Source organism: Microplitis mediator, chromosome 10, assembly GCF_029852145.1.
Source record: "Microplitis mediator isolate UGA2020A chromosome 10, iyMicMedi2.1, whole genome shotgun sequence".
In the NCBI taxonomy this organism is placed as follows: domain Eukaryota; kingdom Metazoa; phylum Arthropoda; class Insecta; order Hymenoptera; family Braconidae; genus Microplitis; species Microplitis mediator.
In genome coordinates, this window is record NC_079978.1 from 221,155 (window position 1) to 235,517 (window position 14,363).

Below are 14,363 nucleotides of genomic sequence, written 5' to 3' on the forward strand. Positions count from 1 at the left end.
GATGATGACCGTCTTACCAATAAAGAGCTAAGAGTTTACCAATTCCTTTTACGATTCCTCTCAATTCGATCTCCGTCACCGCGAATGTTCCACATCCGTTTCGCGGTCCCCACAACAAACGCCTGCGCATCTAGTCATACTCGCTATCATCATCATCATCAACATCTTTGTTATCCACACATGAAAAAATATAAAAAGATAATACGTAATCGTCGGGTGTTCGCGCAACGCACTCACACAAAGACCGACTAGACGTACAACACAATCATCTAATTGTGTTCAACTGATAAAAAGTTTTATCAACAATCTTCTTATATTATGACATAACATTATCTACCCTTATTCAAACATCCAGCCGTCTATACTTTGCTCTTTGTTTCCCGACAATAAATTAATTACCCATTAAATAAATCATTTTTTCAGAAAAAAATGGATACAAGAGAAAAATAAACTTCAAAAATTAGTGTTTGAAATTATGACCCGGAACCTGGGTGTCATATGGGAATTTTAACATTCAAATAATAAATTTTATAATACGTGTAGTCAATTTTTTAAGTATCCGTTACGATTTTCAAAATTCAAATGGTAATTTTTCCTGCATAGAAAATAAATTTTCATCCTTATCCTGTAATTATTCACGTCTTAATTACAAATAAATCGCAAAAAAACAAAAATTAAAAATATGCATATGTAGAAAATTTAAAAAACTACAGGTGCAATTTTTTCAAATATTTATTTTTTTATAATTTATTATTTAAACAGAACTCCAAAATTATTAGACGTCGGCTAACTTGAGTATAATTGAAAAAATTACTATTTAGAATGATGTATTTACTGATCACTTTATAATTATATTACTTGTTCTCAATTTATACAGTTCATTTTTTTGTATAAATTACTGTAATTTCAAATTTTGACGTAAAAAAATGGTAATAAAAAAAAAATGTAAAGCCAACGGAACAAATGCACGTTCCGTCATGTGAATTGTTTAAGTATTAATATATCGTGTCGTTAAGTACAATCGACATGACATCGTGACTGTAAGAAACTCGTTTCTTCCTTGAGAAAGGTCCTCGGTGTTTAGACCGCGTAGGAGGCTATAAGCCTCGACGGTTATGACAACCTGGTCTCCAGCAGTATAAACGTATACGTTGCTTTAAGTTGACAACTCGAAAATTTTATTAAAAAGAGTGGGCTCGTGCATTTGAATCCGTGCCTAATACCCACAAACATGTAAATATAACGTGTGAGTAAATATTTTATTGTGTGTATAACCACCACTTATATATTTTAATGGTAATGTAAAAAATATTTATATATGTTATATATGTGTGGTATACACGACTAGACCCCGCGATTTAAGTTTGCTCAGCTCTTGTACTACGACGCGATACCGCGACGACACGAAGAAACGACGAGGAGAGCGCTGGCAGTAGAGCAGGCCAGTCCTGGCCAGACGCTTCGGCGAGCACACGCGCTCTTAACTTTTCTCTTAGCCGCCAGTTTTATTTTTAAATTTACGTTTTTATTTTTTTACATTACACTTTTTTTATCAACGCAATCACTTTTTGTGTTCAATTATTGGATTACTTTACTTTTATAACTTACACCGAGAGGTAAGTGATTGACTTTACTCTTCTCATTATTTTGACGTTCAAATTTATTTGAATTTTTTTTCAAATTTTGTTGACAATTGGAACTGTCGGATTATTTGAATTTTGAATCGAGCGAAGTAATTGGTGGCAATAATTTCGTGATTAAAAATTATGAAAATCGTGGTGTGGCAAGGTCTGTAACGCAGTTCGCGTGTACGTCAAGTAGTATAAAATGTGAATAAGAATAAGTAAAAAAATATATAAATAGGCACGATGCCAAAAAGCGATGGTTTGAGGTTTATAGCGCATAGCAGTCGTCAGTCGCCCCGAGATGCTGAATATAGTCTGGTTTGTCGGTTTAGTCATCGTCTTTACACCGTTCACATGAACATACACGCTGTAATAACAAGGCCTTCGATGAATTTACAAGTACTTACTTGTAATTATTACCTCAGTATCCACTTGAAATTTTTTTTTTTATCTTCATTAGCCTACTAACGATCGTCAGCTCCAAATTAGATGAAAATAATTACTCTATTTTACTACTACTACACTGAAAAAAATAATCGCTAGCTGCTAGCGATTTTTTTCGTTAGCAGCTAGCGATTTTTAATCGTTAGCTGCAAGCGATTATTTCGCTAGCGGCTAGCGATTTTTTCTTTAGCAGCTAGCGATTTTTAATCGTTAGCTGCAAGCGATTATTTCGCTAGCGGCTAGCGATTTTTTCTTTAGCAGCTAGCGATTAAAAATCGCTTGCTGCAAGCGATTATTTCGCTAGCTGCTAGCGATTTTTTCGCTAGCAGGTAGCGATTAAAAATCGCTTGCTGGAAGCGATTTTTTCGCTAGCTGGAAGCGATTTTTTCTTTAGCAGGGAGCGATTAAAAATCGCTTGCTGGAAGCGATTTTTTCGCTAGCGGGTAGCGATTAAAAATCGCTTGCTGGAAGCGATTTTTTCGCTAGCTGGAAGCGATTTTTTCGCTAGCAGGTAGCGATTAAAAATCGCTTGCTGGAAGCGATTTTTTCTTTAGCAGGGAGCGATTAAAAATACTATTTTTATCAGTTAAATAAATTTATAAATATACATATTCATATATAAATATATATTTATATATTCATATATATATATATATATATATATATATATATATATATATATATATATATATATATATATATATAAATATATATATAAATATATATATATATAAATATATATATATATATATATATATATATATAAATATATATATATATATATATATATATATATAAATATATATATATATATATATATATATATATATATATATATATTTATATATATATATTTATATATATATATTTATATATATATATTTATATATATATATTTATATATATATATATATATATATATATATATATATATATATATATATATACATATATTCATATATATATATATATTTTAATGATGAAAACAGTATTTTTAATCGCTCCCTGCTAAAGAAAAAATCGCTTCCAGCAAGCGATTTTTAATCGCTACCCGCTAGCGAAAAAATCGCTTCCAGCAAGCGATTTTTAATCGCTCCCTGCTAAAGAAAAAATCGCTTCCAGCTAGCGAAAAAATCGCTTCCAGCAAGCGATTTTTAATCGCTACCTGCTAGCGAAAAAATCGCTAGCAGCTAGCGAAATAATCGCTTGCAGCAAGCGATTTTTAATCGCTAGCTGCTAAAGAAAAAATCGCTAGCCGCTAGCGAAATAATCGCTTGCAGCTAACGATTAAAAATCGCTAGCTGCTAAAGAAAAAATCGCTAGCCGCTAGCGAAATAATCGCTTGCAGCTAACGATTAAAAATCGCTAGCTGCTAAAGAAAAAATCGCTAGCCGCTAGCGAAATAATCGCTTGCAGCTAACGATTAAAAATCGCTAGCTGCTAGCGAAAAAAATCGCTAGCAGCTAGCGATTATTTTTTTCAGTGTACTCCTACTACACCTACTACTACTACTACTGATACTACTTGCGCTATTATCACTATCAATAATTTTTTTCGCAACAAAGATTACTTATTTTTCGCGTTATCTTGATTACTCAGCTTCCCATATAATATCAGCCTGAGTATAAATACATAATTTGATTTAATGCTTTTAAAATTAATCATCAGGCATTAAGTAACAATGAAAGAATAAAATTGCAGGCCATAACTCACGTCGGGTGGGTGCGTGGGCGTAAAGAGCAGACTCTGGGGTCCCGTCTATTTTGGCACTGCAAGTGAATAACAAATTTTAAATTTCCACAAAGATTATACTGAATTTATTACTATTTCATACGCTGGTGGCTGTAGTTTGCGGCGTATTAATTATTGCAGAGGGGGTTAAAGTTTATATTTAATGGAGAAAATAAACGGCGCGCATAAATAAATTTAAAAAATAGCCATAAAGAAATGAAAGATGATCAGTTCTCAAGGTAAAGTTTAAAATGGACCCACTGACAATCAAATAGAACTGACGTCATGTTTCATTATTAAATTTTCATGGTTAGTAGAGCGTTGAAATGGCAATAAACTTGATCAATGAGATAACGAGTGTTAAAACACGACAAATAAATTTTAATAAAATTTTTAAAGAAGTAGGACGTACTCTGTAAACTTTTTTTTTTTTATTAATAAATAAATAGACTGATTGACAGACATATAGGTGGTGAAAGAAGCAGCCACAATAAGCAATAATTATTAAATATTTAACAATCAATGTCAAGAATAAAACCGTTAAGCGAATGAATAACAAGTACTGTAATAATAGTAGTATAGAAGTGAGTGCAGTGAAAAGCGTCAGATTCTTTCACCTTGCTAACGAATGTAACAGAGTGGAGCGTGCGTAAGTGTGTAATATAATGGATGCGTGGGCGGCAACGGACGTAACCTGGACCAGGTACGTGTGTGACTTGTCTCTACTTGTGCGCCCAGACGCACGTGCGATGTCCTCTCTTTAACTTCTGGTCAAGCAGACTCAAGTATAAGCAAAATATATTACGTACAGCCACAGCCGTATATCTGTATACATATAGGCGCCTTTCCTTTTAGGTATTTCGCCATGAGACTCCTCTCTCTCGCCTTACCTTGTCGGAACCGGTCCTCTCCTTCAAACTCACATCGAGTAACCTTATCTTAAAAACTAAACAAAATATATTTTACTGGGCTTATTTTTTTGTCAGCTAATTTTTGTTCTTTTATAAATTTTCTTTGCTACTCTGGACCCGGTACCGGTATCCGCAAACTTGGGGCCTAAATTCTTGCCATTAATTTGCATGTATTTTATTTTTAAAATAAATATTTGCCGCCAGACCAGTGGTATTTAATTTTTGTAAATTTATCATTTATATTGAAATTATTTTAAATTTGGGCAGCTCCGGACTAAAATTTATATGAATTATAATTGGGCATGAAAATATTTTTTATTAAACCCGTATGTCCATAAAAATTTGTTATTAAAATTAATAAGCGGCGTGTTTGAAGAGCGATGATGATGGCGATATTAATATAATTAAAAAAGTAAAAATAACTGAGCAGCAGGGAGATAATTATTAGTCTTACGAATAATTCTTGTCTTTCGCTACGCCTTGACTTTACTGTTGATGTCAGAAATCTAGACTAATTAGATAGAACGTATGAGTTCGGGGCGTTGACAAGGGTGTAGATATAGAGTAGTATACATATGTCTGTCTAATAAAATATATATACTTAATTGTAGTATATATTACAGAATAGTAAGTAATGTAAGCAGTAAAGGCCGTAGAGAATAAAGCGGCTTACGACTAAATGTTTGCAGTGGTGTCACTTTATCCCGCGTTACTGTGTAAGATTAATTGCTGACTTACGCAACAGGTGTTTCGAACACTCAGCTCTATGTTCTACCTAAACTATCGTATTTAAATTGTCGCGTGGCTGTAAGCCTACACACTAAATATATGGATATTTTTTATACAAACACAAATATCGCGCGTAATTAGAGCAATGCCCAAAACGGTGATTCATAAAAAATTATTTGTGTTGTAATTTGTAATGTTACTTTTTTTCCTCCGTCATCATTATTACTATTTATTTAAATTAAAAATATATAAATATATTCATTGATTTTATCGATGATTCGATATCCACCCACGTATTAAAGCATCCACGCCCGCTATTACTTGTACGACCAATCGTGCAGAAGAGGATTACGAGGGATCTATATCGGTATCTCGGTCAATTCGTCGCTGTTGAAACAGCTGAGGTTTGGCCTCTAAATAAAAAAAAAATAAAATATTAATAACGGAAAAAAAAGTAATAATAAATATTTGACATTTAAAAAAATAACGGAAAAAAAACAGCGGGATCTAATTTAACCGCTTTGTAAGTGAATTAATAATTAAACAATAACATTTTTTGTTGTTAAAGTAAATTTTTTACTGCTGACAATCACTCGGCAATTGGCATCCTGTCACTTTGATCCACACGACCCAATGTGTCTCGTTACGCACATGTAATTATTCGTATCGCGCGAACCCGATCGCGGCCCGCGGAAGCTCGTTTCCATTTAATCGATACACGGTACGCGATAATTTTTAGCCGATACTTATACTCATACTCATACTTAATGTCATGTAGTTAATAACATATATAACAATGCTTAGATAAAATTTATAAATAAATAATTATGTTAATTACACTTTATTACATATGTATTATGGTAATTGGTAATTTTAATAATAGATTACTACGGTAGTAAAATATGAAAATAAAAAAAAAATTAACTCAATTCAATTGCTTCATTTGCTGTATGAGCGAGACCTTCGCTGCTGGCTCTTGCAATCTTTCTCTACACATATGTTAATTTATACATATACAAGTATTATAAAAAAAGTACAGTGACACTCTCTCACTCACGATACACATCAGGATTGTTTATTAACAATACCACAAAAAAAAGCCTGTAAATCATGATTAAGAGAAGTGAAATTGGTCCTGACGGGTCTGGGTATTCAAACTTATTACCCTTGAACGACATCACACATGACCTTGAATTTATATCATGGATGTTTGTAATTTAATCTCCAGTTAAAATTCTTTTTCATTTTATTTATTAATCCCCTCGACTCTCACTCGATTAATTTTTTTTTTTTTTTTTACATGTGTACACATAAAGCAATCACGCTGATGGCATTAATTTCTTTTTAATATATTTTCCATTCAGCAAAACAAACATTTGTATATGCATATACATATAAATATAAATACAAATGACTTAAAGTAGTAATAATTTAAATTATTCAAAACAATTTATAGGCGTAGCAAGTAATGTTGAGCTAAAGTGGCACAAGCACAAGTAGTTTTCGCAGAAAAATCACGTTTACAAGTGTACATTCTTATACACTTACATGTATGTTATATATATAAATGTACATTTTAAAAACGCACGTGTCTTAAATAGTCATGACGATTTTGGACTCATATAAAACGCTAAGCAGTTGAGTTTATTTAGCTGATTCTCATAAACTTGCCTTGACCCCCTTTGACCGACAATAAAAAGAATGCGTATGCAGCACATACGTTATCCATCCTTTAAATACTTAAGATAGATTTACATTTAAAAGAGACTCAAAGCGTTTCAAATATATATACGACAACATAACAACTAAACTGACAACTCCGACTTTGACTTTGGAGCGGCTCACTCACTTATACTTAATGTTTTTTTATGTTTTTTTAGGATTTCACAGATAAGACGAGACCCAGAGAACGAAAAAGGAAAAAAACAGAGCAACAGAACGAGGAGGAGTAACGAAAAGTAATCGAGAGACAATGTCTTCAGTAAGAGAGAGCTCACACGTGAGCAGAAAGTACGTGACTCATGGCGGCGCTATATCCGGACAGGGCCACTCAGCGAACTCGACCAACAGCCTCGAGAACAACTTGGGTAAAGACTTAACTTGTACACCAGCATAGTCTACTCTGTAGTTAAACCCTCGGTGTACTTGTACTCGAATTCTCCAGTCGTGTACTTAACTCTCATCTGCGGTATCCTCCTTCGCCTCCTTCACATGTTATGCTCACATACTCAGCTCTTGGTGGCTCTCAAGCTCTCTAGCTCACCAGCTCTTCAGCTATGCCACGAGAAGAGAGTTAAGTCGCATGTGAAGCCTGTGTAACTTTATCCAGCTGCTTGGTCTCTCCGGTCTCTCCCTCGAGTAAACCCAACTTGCATTACCCATACTCACACAATAAATCTATACATACATCCTATATATACATACATACTCTTATCATCAACATTCATTCACTGTTGTTTGCCAATACCGCGCCACAGACCAGAGAAAAAAAATTAACCGCGTGCCGGTATAAGAAATGCACCCGATAAAAATCCCCAACATGTAGATCTCAATGTATGATTATATTGTTTTTACATATAAATTTTTTTAGACGCTCTCCTAGAAGATCTACAGACGAGCGTATCCAGAAGTGCTACGCCCAGTGGACGGAGACCTTATTCACCTCAAGTCGAGTACAGGACTGCTGCTAATCCAACAAAAACAGTTACTGAAATCAGGTATAATTTTATTTGCCCGAGATAATTTGAATTTATTTATACCCGCGCTGACTGGGTGGATTTATTCTCAGATCTATTTCTCCAATACGAACGAGCACGAGCACCAGGGAAAAGTACGTGAGCACAGGACCAAGTGGAGTAGGAAGTGGAATACCAGGCTTGGAGGCACTGGACGCTGAATTGCGAAACGTAAGTTTAAAGGCTACGTTACATTACATTTTGCATTGGCTTTAGCTTTAGCTCATCATCCAACTCGAGTCCTATCTATTTATCTGTCTACCTATCTATCTCTGAGACTACATCACCGTCCATACTATAAATTTCTTCCTGGTTTTAATAGTAGACCGCTCGCGGGCTCAACTTCCGACATTAAAATGTCTTGCAGAGTACGATCGCGCCTAATAGCCACTGACATTAACAACATATTGACGGAAGTCTTGTCCACAACTCGACATTTTTAAAATATCCAGGCATCAGTCATTATACAAAGCATTCTAACATAAAATTACCCAGATAAATAAAATAACTTGAGTTATAATTCATCCTCAGTCCCCATTTAAGTCCACATCTTAACTATTACTCAATTCGTAGTCTCACAATGTCGTTTTTACATTTAGATGTTTTTATACCCAACATTTTTAAATGAGCAAAGGAGGCTAGGCCGAGACTAACAATTATCTGCCTAGTTTTAACTCTCTCTCAGTATATTACATTACCACACTTAGCGATAAGTAAATTTACTTTTATAGATAATTTCATTTTTAATTAAATATTTATTTGCTTTATTGCTATGAGCACTTAGACTAAAGCCAGCGAGGTTTTTCAATTAACTCATCATTATTTTTATCTACCGCAACTCAGGCTATTAATATCATAAATAAATTATTAATTTTTTATTTCATTAACTCTGCACAGTTGGCAAATGATTTGCAAATAAACGACCAACGGGCAGTAAAATTTAAAAAAAATTAATTGATCGAGTGACATTGAGTCGGTTGTGATCATTCAGTAATCGGAGTAAAACATGACATGACAATTTGAAAAAAAAAATTTCTCATAAATAATAATAATAATATATATATGAATAAACATAATATAGAGATGTATTTATTAGTTGGGAGATATATAGCAGAGTAACTGTTGTTTAGTGATGCATTGACAATACATATGCTATTCTGTGTCAATCTGTCGATTGACAATCTCCATTGGTAGCCATCAATTGGACATTTTACCTCCCACGTACATCACGTTTCTCAGGTCTCTCACGAAAGCGATACAATGCCGTGATTAAGCATTCACTCGGGTGGCCCCTAGAGGCCTGGAATTCCGAAGAATTTAAATGTGCTACCGATCCGCCAACGCGTGCTTACGCGGAATGATTATACCTTGTGTGATGTTGCTGGTGTATATAAATATAAATATGTGTGGATACCTACATCAGCCCGTTTCTATGCTCTTATAAGGAGAGCCGGTTAAACCGAACATTGCGTTTTATCTAAATGTTTTGCACTTACTTTATCTCCCGCGCCCGCGCGACTCTCTTTTTATCTCTCCCGTGGCTTTCTCACTCTTCTCTACCTTCTATTTCCTCGGGTTCTTATGTTCTTATACCCAACCCAGCCCTACACTGATCTCTCTGCTCTGCAGCATCAAGTCATGCTAATTTACGATAATTATAATCCTTCGATCGCTCACGACGTTATACCGTGAATACAAAAAATACTCATAGTATTCCGGGGACTAACAAAAAAATATAAAAAAATATGGAGAGAGATATATTACATTTATATGTACTGCCCACATGTTATAATTTATCGCCGAGAAATTAATTATTTATTGCGGTATAATTTTATTTTGTTTATTTAGAAAATAAAAAAAGTTTTATGATTAATATTTTTTATTTTGTTAATAATTTCCTATCGACACGAGTACGGTGATATCGTGATTTTTAATCTTTCAGGTTCAGCCGGGACAGAGTAAGACCGTGGCATATAAACAGGTCTCTTATCAGTTCAACAAGAGTCAGGATGGCAAGCCAGTAGGTAAGAAAATAATTATTTTTTAAAATATATTTAATAAATATACGGTACGGTGCCGATAAATAAAAATATAAATAAAGTAAAAAGTTAAAAATCCTCCTGAAGCGAGCGATTGATCATTGACTTGTATATAATAATTTTCCGGAGAATCGCCGTGTGTGAACAAGAGAAAGGGACCCACGGCAATAAGAACCGGCAAGTCTGTTAAATTTATACGTGCTGATGAAAACGATCGATCGGTTCACTCCTTATAGAGTTTACGACCTTGTCGAATTGTCGCCGTGAGATCGAATGTCACGAAAAAAATATAAATAAAAATATAAAATATATAAATTACTATACTAAAAAAAAACGTTCGCTCGCCTTGGGAAGAAAATAAATTTAAAAAAGTACCTTGGGTCGTAAGATTATCGATGCAATCGTTATTAATATTTGAAACGTAATTTGTTTATGTAATCTATTTAAAAGTATTGTTTGTTGGGAGCCAACTACAATTGGCAAATAATTATCTCGACGATATATAACTTTATATATAAGTTGTATCGACCATATTAGGGTTGATTGTAATTGAAGAGACATGACCTGATTTCTCTGACGGTGGGAAAAATTATTATTATGGGTATATGATACGTATATATGTTGAGAGAGAAGTTTAACCGTAAGAAAGAGGGAGACTGATTGAAATAAACGATTTAAAAAATTTACTGGACGTATTGGTCGGTTAATCTCGATCGCAGGGTCACTGGTTTGCAATTTAGAAACTTAAATATCTCCATATGTCAATTGTCAACTAGCCAATTTACCAGATTGACAATAATAAATACATTTTTAATTTGTACAAGTCAATGATAAATACTCTCGCTTATCATTCGTCATCAATAAATAAATAAATAAATAAATAAGAAATTAATTAATTGATTATTGTATTGCAGACTCGTACGGAACAACTGACAGAGCATTCAGCACCAGCACTTCACCCTTCTCGTGAGTATTATAAGTTTTGTTGTCATGTTTAATACAAAAATACCCGAGCTCTGGCGTCAGGCCAAAAAAGTACGTCATTGTGTAACCGTCTACGCGTAGGAGGTAGCAAAATAATTCACGATTCATCACTGCATTTATTTTAATTTATTTTTCCTACTAATTTAATATTTAATAGTTTATTTTTTTTTTTTTAAACTGAACATTGGTTTGTCTATTAATACTTTTTCTAGAGATGACATACATGAGGCGAGCTATGAAGAAATCCATAGGAAGCGAAAGAATGCCGAGAAAACCACCAAGACATCGACGGTCAACAGAGAGCTCATGTATGGCGATACTTATTCGTCATCTCGCTCGAAACAGGCATCACCACTTCCGGGAGCACAATCAAGAGATGTTAAAATAATTCGCGAGGCAACCAGTAAGCAAACAAGATATTAATAGATCTTACTCTATGATCAATTGATGAATCAAAGCATTATTAATTATTACTTTTCTTTATTTATTTTTTATAAATCTAGGCTACCAGGAACCTAAGACAGTATCAACTACTTACAATACCCGGGAGCGTATTCAAGAGTACGGAATAGAACAGGTACCGGTGCCGTCTCCAACGCCGACGATCCCGTTGAATTTGGCGCCAGGCCCAAACACTAAAGTAACGACGACAATTAAAACTTACACTTACGAATTACCCGGCGCTCCGGAAATTTATTTACCTCCTGGACACACTGGAACTGACCAGACGGTCACTTACAAGCTCGACAAAACACTCGAGAGATCTGCGAGTCCACTAAGATATACCAGCACACCCGAGATAAATCAAAAGTCATCAATTCTCCACAAGGAATCTAAATATTACCAAGAAGAATTACGCGGATCTCCAACTTACAGAAAGCCAAGTTCTCCCTACTCGTCGGGACCGTCGCCAACAAACATCGAAACAACGACAACCAGGAAGGAAAATTTCTACATAAAAGATGATCGCTACGAAAACGGATACTTACCAGTAGACAGAGTAGACTATCCCGGATACCAGAACCAGCCGCCTTACACTGAAACCACAACGACGACGTTGATTGACAGGATCGAAGAACATTTTCCGGACAAGCCGGCTTCTCCCTCGCGCAGTTACTACACAGCAACGCCTCCAATTACGCCCCAAGCAACCGGTGTTTATAAATACTCAAAGGAATCCTACAGCAATCACCATCCGAGCGACCGCGAAGTACTTTTACCAAAACCCTTTCCAACTGGCACGCAACTGTACCCAGTCAATGGAAAAGGTCCCAGTAATGGACAGGGACCACCCGCTAAACTTGATGATCTTATGGCCTCCTTCTCAGAATCAGAGGTTTGTTTTTACAACCTAGTACACATATCCATTCCCATATTAATATATTTATTTAGCTACCATTTGAAAACTATCAAGAAAAATTTAATACGAAAATTAGAACGATACTTTTAACTGAAACTTTATTTATCTTCAATCAAATGAGCGGAGATAAATGTCATAAATTACATTGATAGGAAATCTGAGAAAACGGGTATTAGTTTTTTTTTTTTTTAATAATAACCGCTCGCTGTATTAATTTTATTAAGTTAGCAGATAGTCTTTATCAATATAAATTAAAATTTATGGGCTTAAATGATTAGAAAAAAAAAAGTTGTATATTTTAATCTTGTTTGAAAAAAAAAGTAATAAAAAAAAATGTTTATATTTTAATAGCGTGAAGTGTTAGTTGACATAAAGCGTGAAGAGCAGATGCAACGAAAAAACAAGTCACAAGAAAACGGGGTCCCCAAGAAAGGAGTCGACTTTATCAGTCATACACCTCCGAAAGTACAGAGTAAAAACGTCGCGGGTCCTCCTGTTTACTATCCGCCAGGCTCTGCGGAGTTTACTAAGAAAGAGGAAGGAGCCATGATGCAAGCGAGCGTAAGTTTGCTTTTGATGTTTACACAAGATTTTATAAGCAGGATTTGAAGTAAAATAAAAGGTGTTATTTTTGTTGGGTGTTTACTTTTCAGGGCGAATGGGCGAGGGCGAGGGGACAGTACGAGTATGAGGCCTCAAGTAAAACTAAAACAAAACAATCCAGTGGAAAAGCTGTGGTTCCTGTATGTCTTCCTCTCTGCTGCGCACTTCCTTGCGTTATAATGTAATTTATTATTTAAATAACGACAACTTTCTTTTTTTTACTAACAAAAAAAATAATGGGTACACATTTAAATCTAAGTGTATTCGAATAATTTATATCGGAGTAGTTATAAAATATAATTAATTATTTAATAATAAATAAAATAAAATAATTCGTGAAATTATTATATTAATAATTATAACAATTGTGAAAAATATATTGTCGGACTGACGTCAAATAATATGTACACTACGGAATTGTATGTTTACGTATGTTGTCTAATTGTGGATAATTCATTTTTAATAAAATTATTATAGTTAATTGTAACGACGAATTAATTAATAATAATATTAATCAATACGAATAATCCAAATAAAATTATTGATAGAAAGAAATTACTTTTTTTTAATATAATTAATGATTTAGATTCTAATTTATCAGTTTATTTGAAATGATCCTGAAGTTAACAGACAATTAGTAATTTTCAGATTTTTTTTTTCAAGAAATCAATCAAAATTTAAAAAACTACAGGGTCAACTGATAGACCGATTTTTTTTTCACAACATCAAGTCCTGAGTATAGATTTTATATGGAATTTGCATGGGTCGACTCTGGGATTTCCATAGAATTTATTTAAAGACGATTCTAATTTTTTTAGCTCAAGGAGCTCAAGTATAGCGGGAAGTTTTAGGGCTGGCCCGCAGGGTCAACCGATAGACCGATTTTTTTTTTCGATTTATTGTTAAAAAAAAAAATCAAAAAATTATTAGACGTCGGCTAACTTCAGTATCATTTATTTGAATGATAATAAAAAAAAATATAAAATAATTTTGATTGTAACAAATTATGTTTTATTGTCAACTAATTTTGGAATTTTTACTTCGACTTGGGGTGAGAAGGTCACCCCGTGAACAAATAAATTTTCATCAGCAAATTTAATTATTTTACTTATTTTATACCCTGTTGGTGGTTTGAAATCGATTTAACGTCAATCGATGGAAAAAATAAACAAATTTCAAAATTTGTTCCTATGATTGAATTA

General features: G+C 33.9%; 1 protein-coding gene across 1 annotated transcript; it reads left to right on the top strand.

Moving 5' to 3' along the window:
* The first annotated feature begins 1,382 nt into the window (after positions 1-1,382).
* On the top strand, positions 1,383-14,260 carry LOC130676480 (uncharacterized). The gene is made up of 10 exons (XM_057482738.1): positions 1,383-1,616; positions 7,321-7,527; positions 8,031-8,157; positions 8,229-8,346; positions 10,118-10,199; positions 11,129-11,180; positions 11,411-11,601; positions 11,702-12,534; positions 12,910-13,119; positions 13,212-14,260. Exons 2-10 carry the CDS (start codon positions 7,413-7,415, stop codon positions 13,344-13,346), a joined length of 1,863 nt encoding a protein of 620 aa, XP_057338721.1. The 5' UTR covers positions 1,383-1,616; positions 7,321-7,412; the 3' UTR covers positions 13,347-14,260.
* The last annotated feature ends 103 nt before the right edge of the window (positions 14,261-14,363 follow it).

Excerpts from the sequence above, each read along its gene's own strand:
- LOC130676480 (XM_057482738.1), top strand. The coding sequence starts at position 7,413 with ATGTCTTCAGTAAGAGAGAGCTCACACGTGAGCAGAAAGTACGTGACT. Across the intron at positions 8,158-8,228 it reads AAAACAGTTACTGAAATCAG|ATCTATTTCTCCAATACGAA; the intron begins GTATAATTTTAT and ends ATTTATTCTCAG. Across the intron at positions 12,535-12,909 it reads CCTCCTTCTCAGAATCAGAG|CGTGAAGTGTTAGTTGACAT; the intron begins GTTTGTTTTTAC and ends ATATTTTAATAG.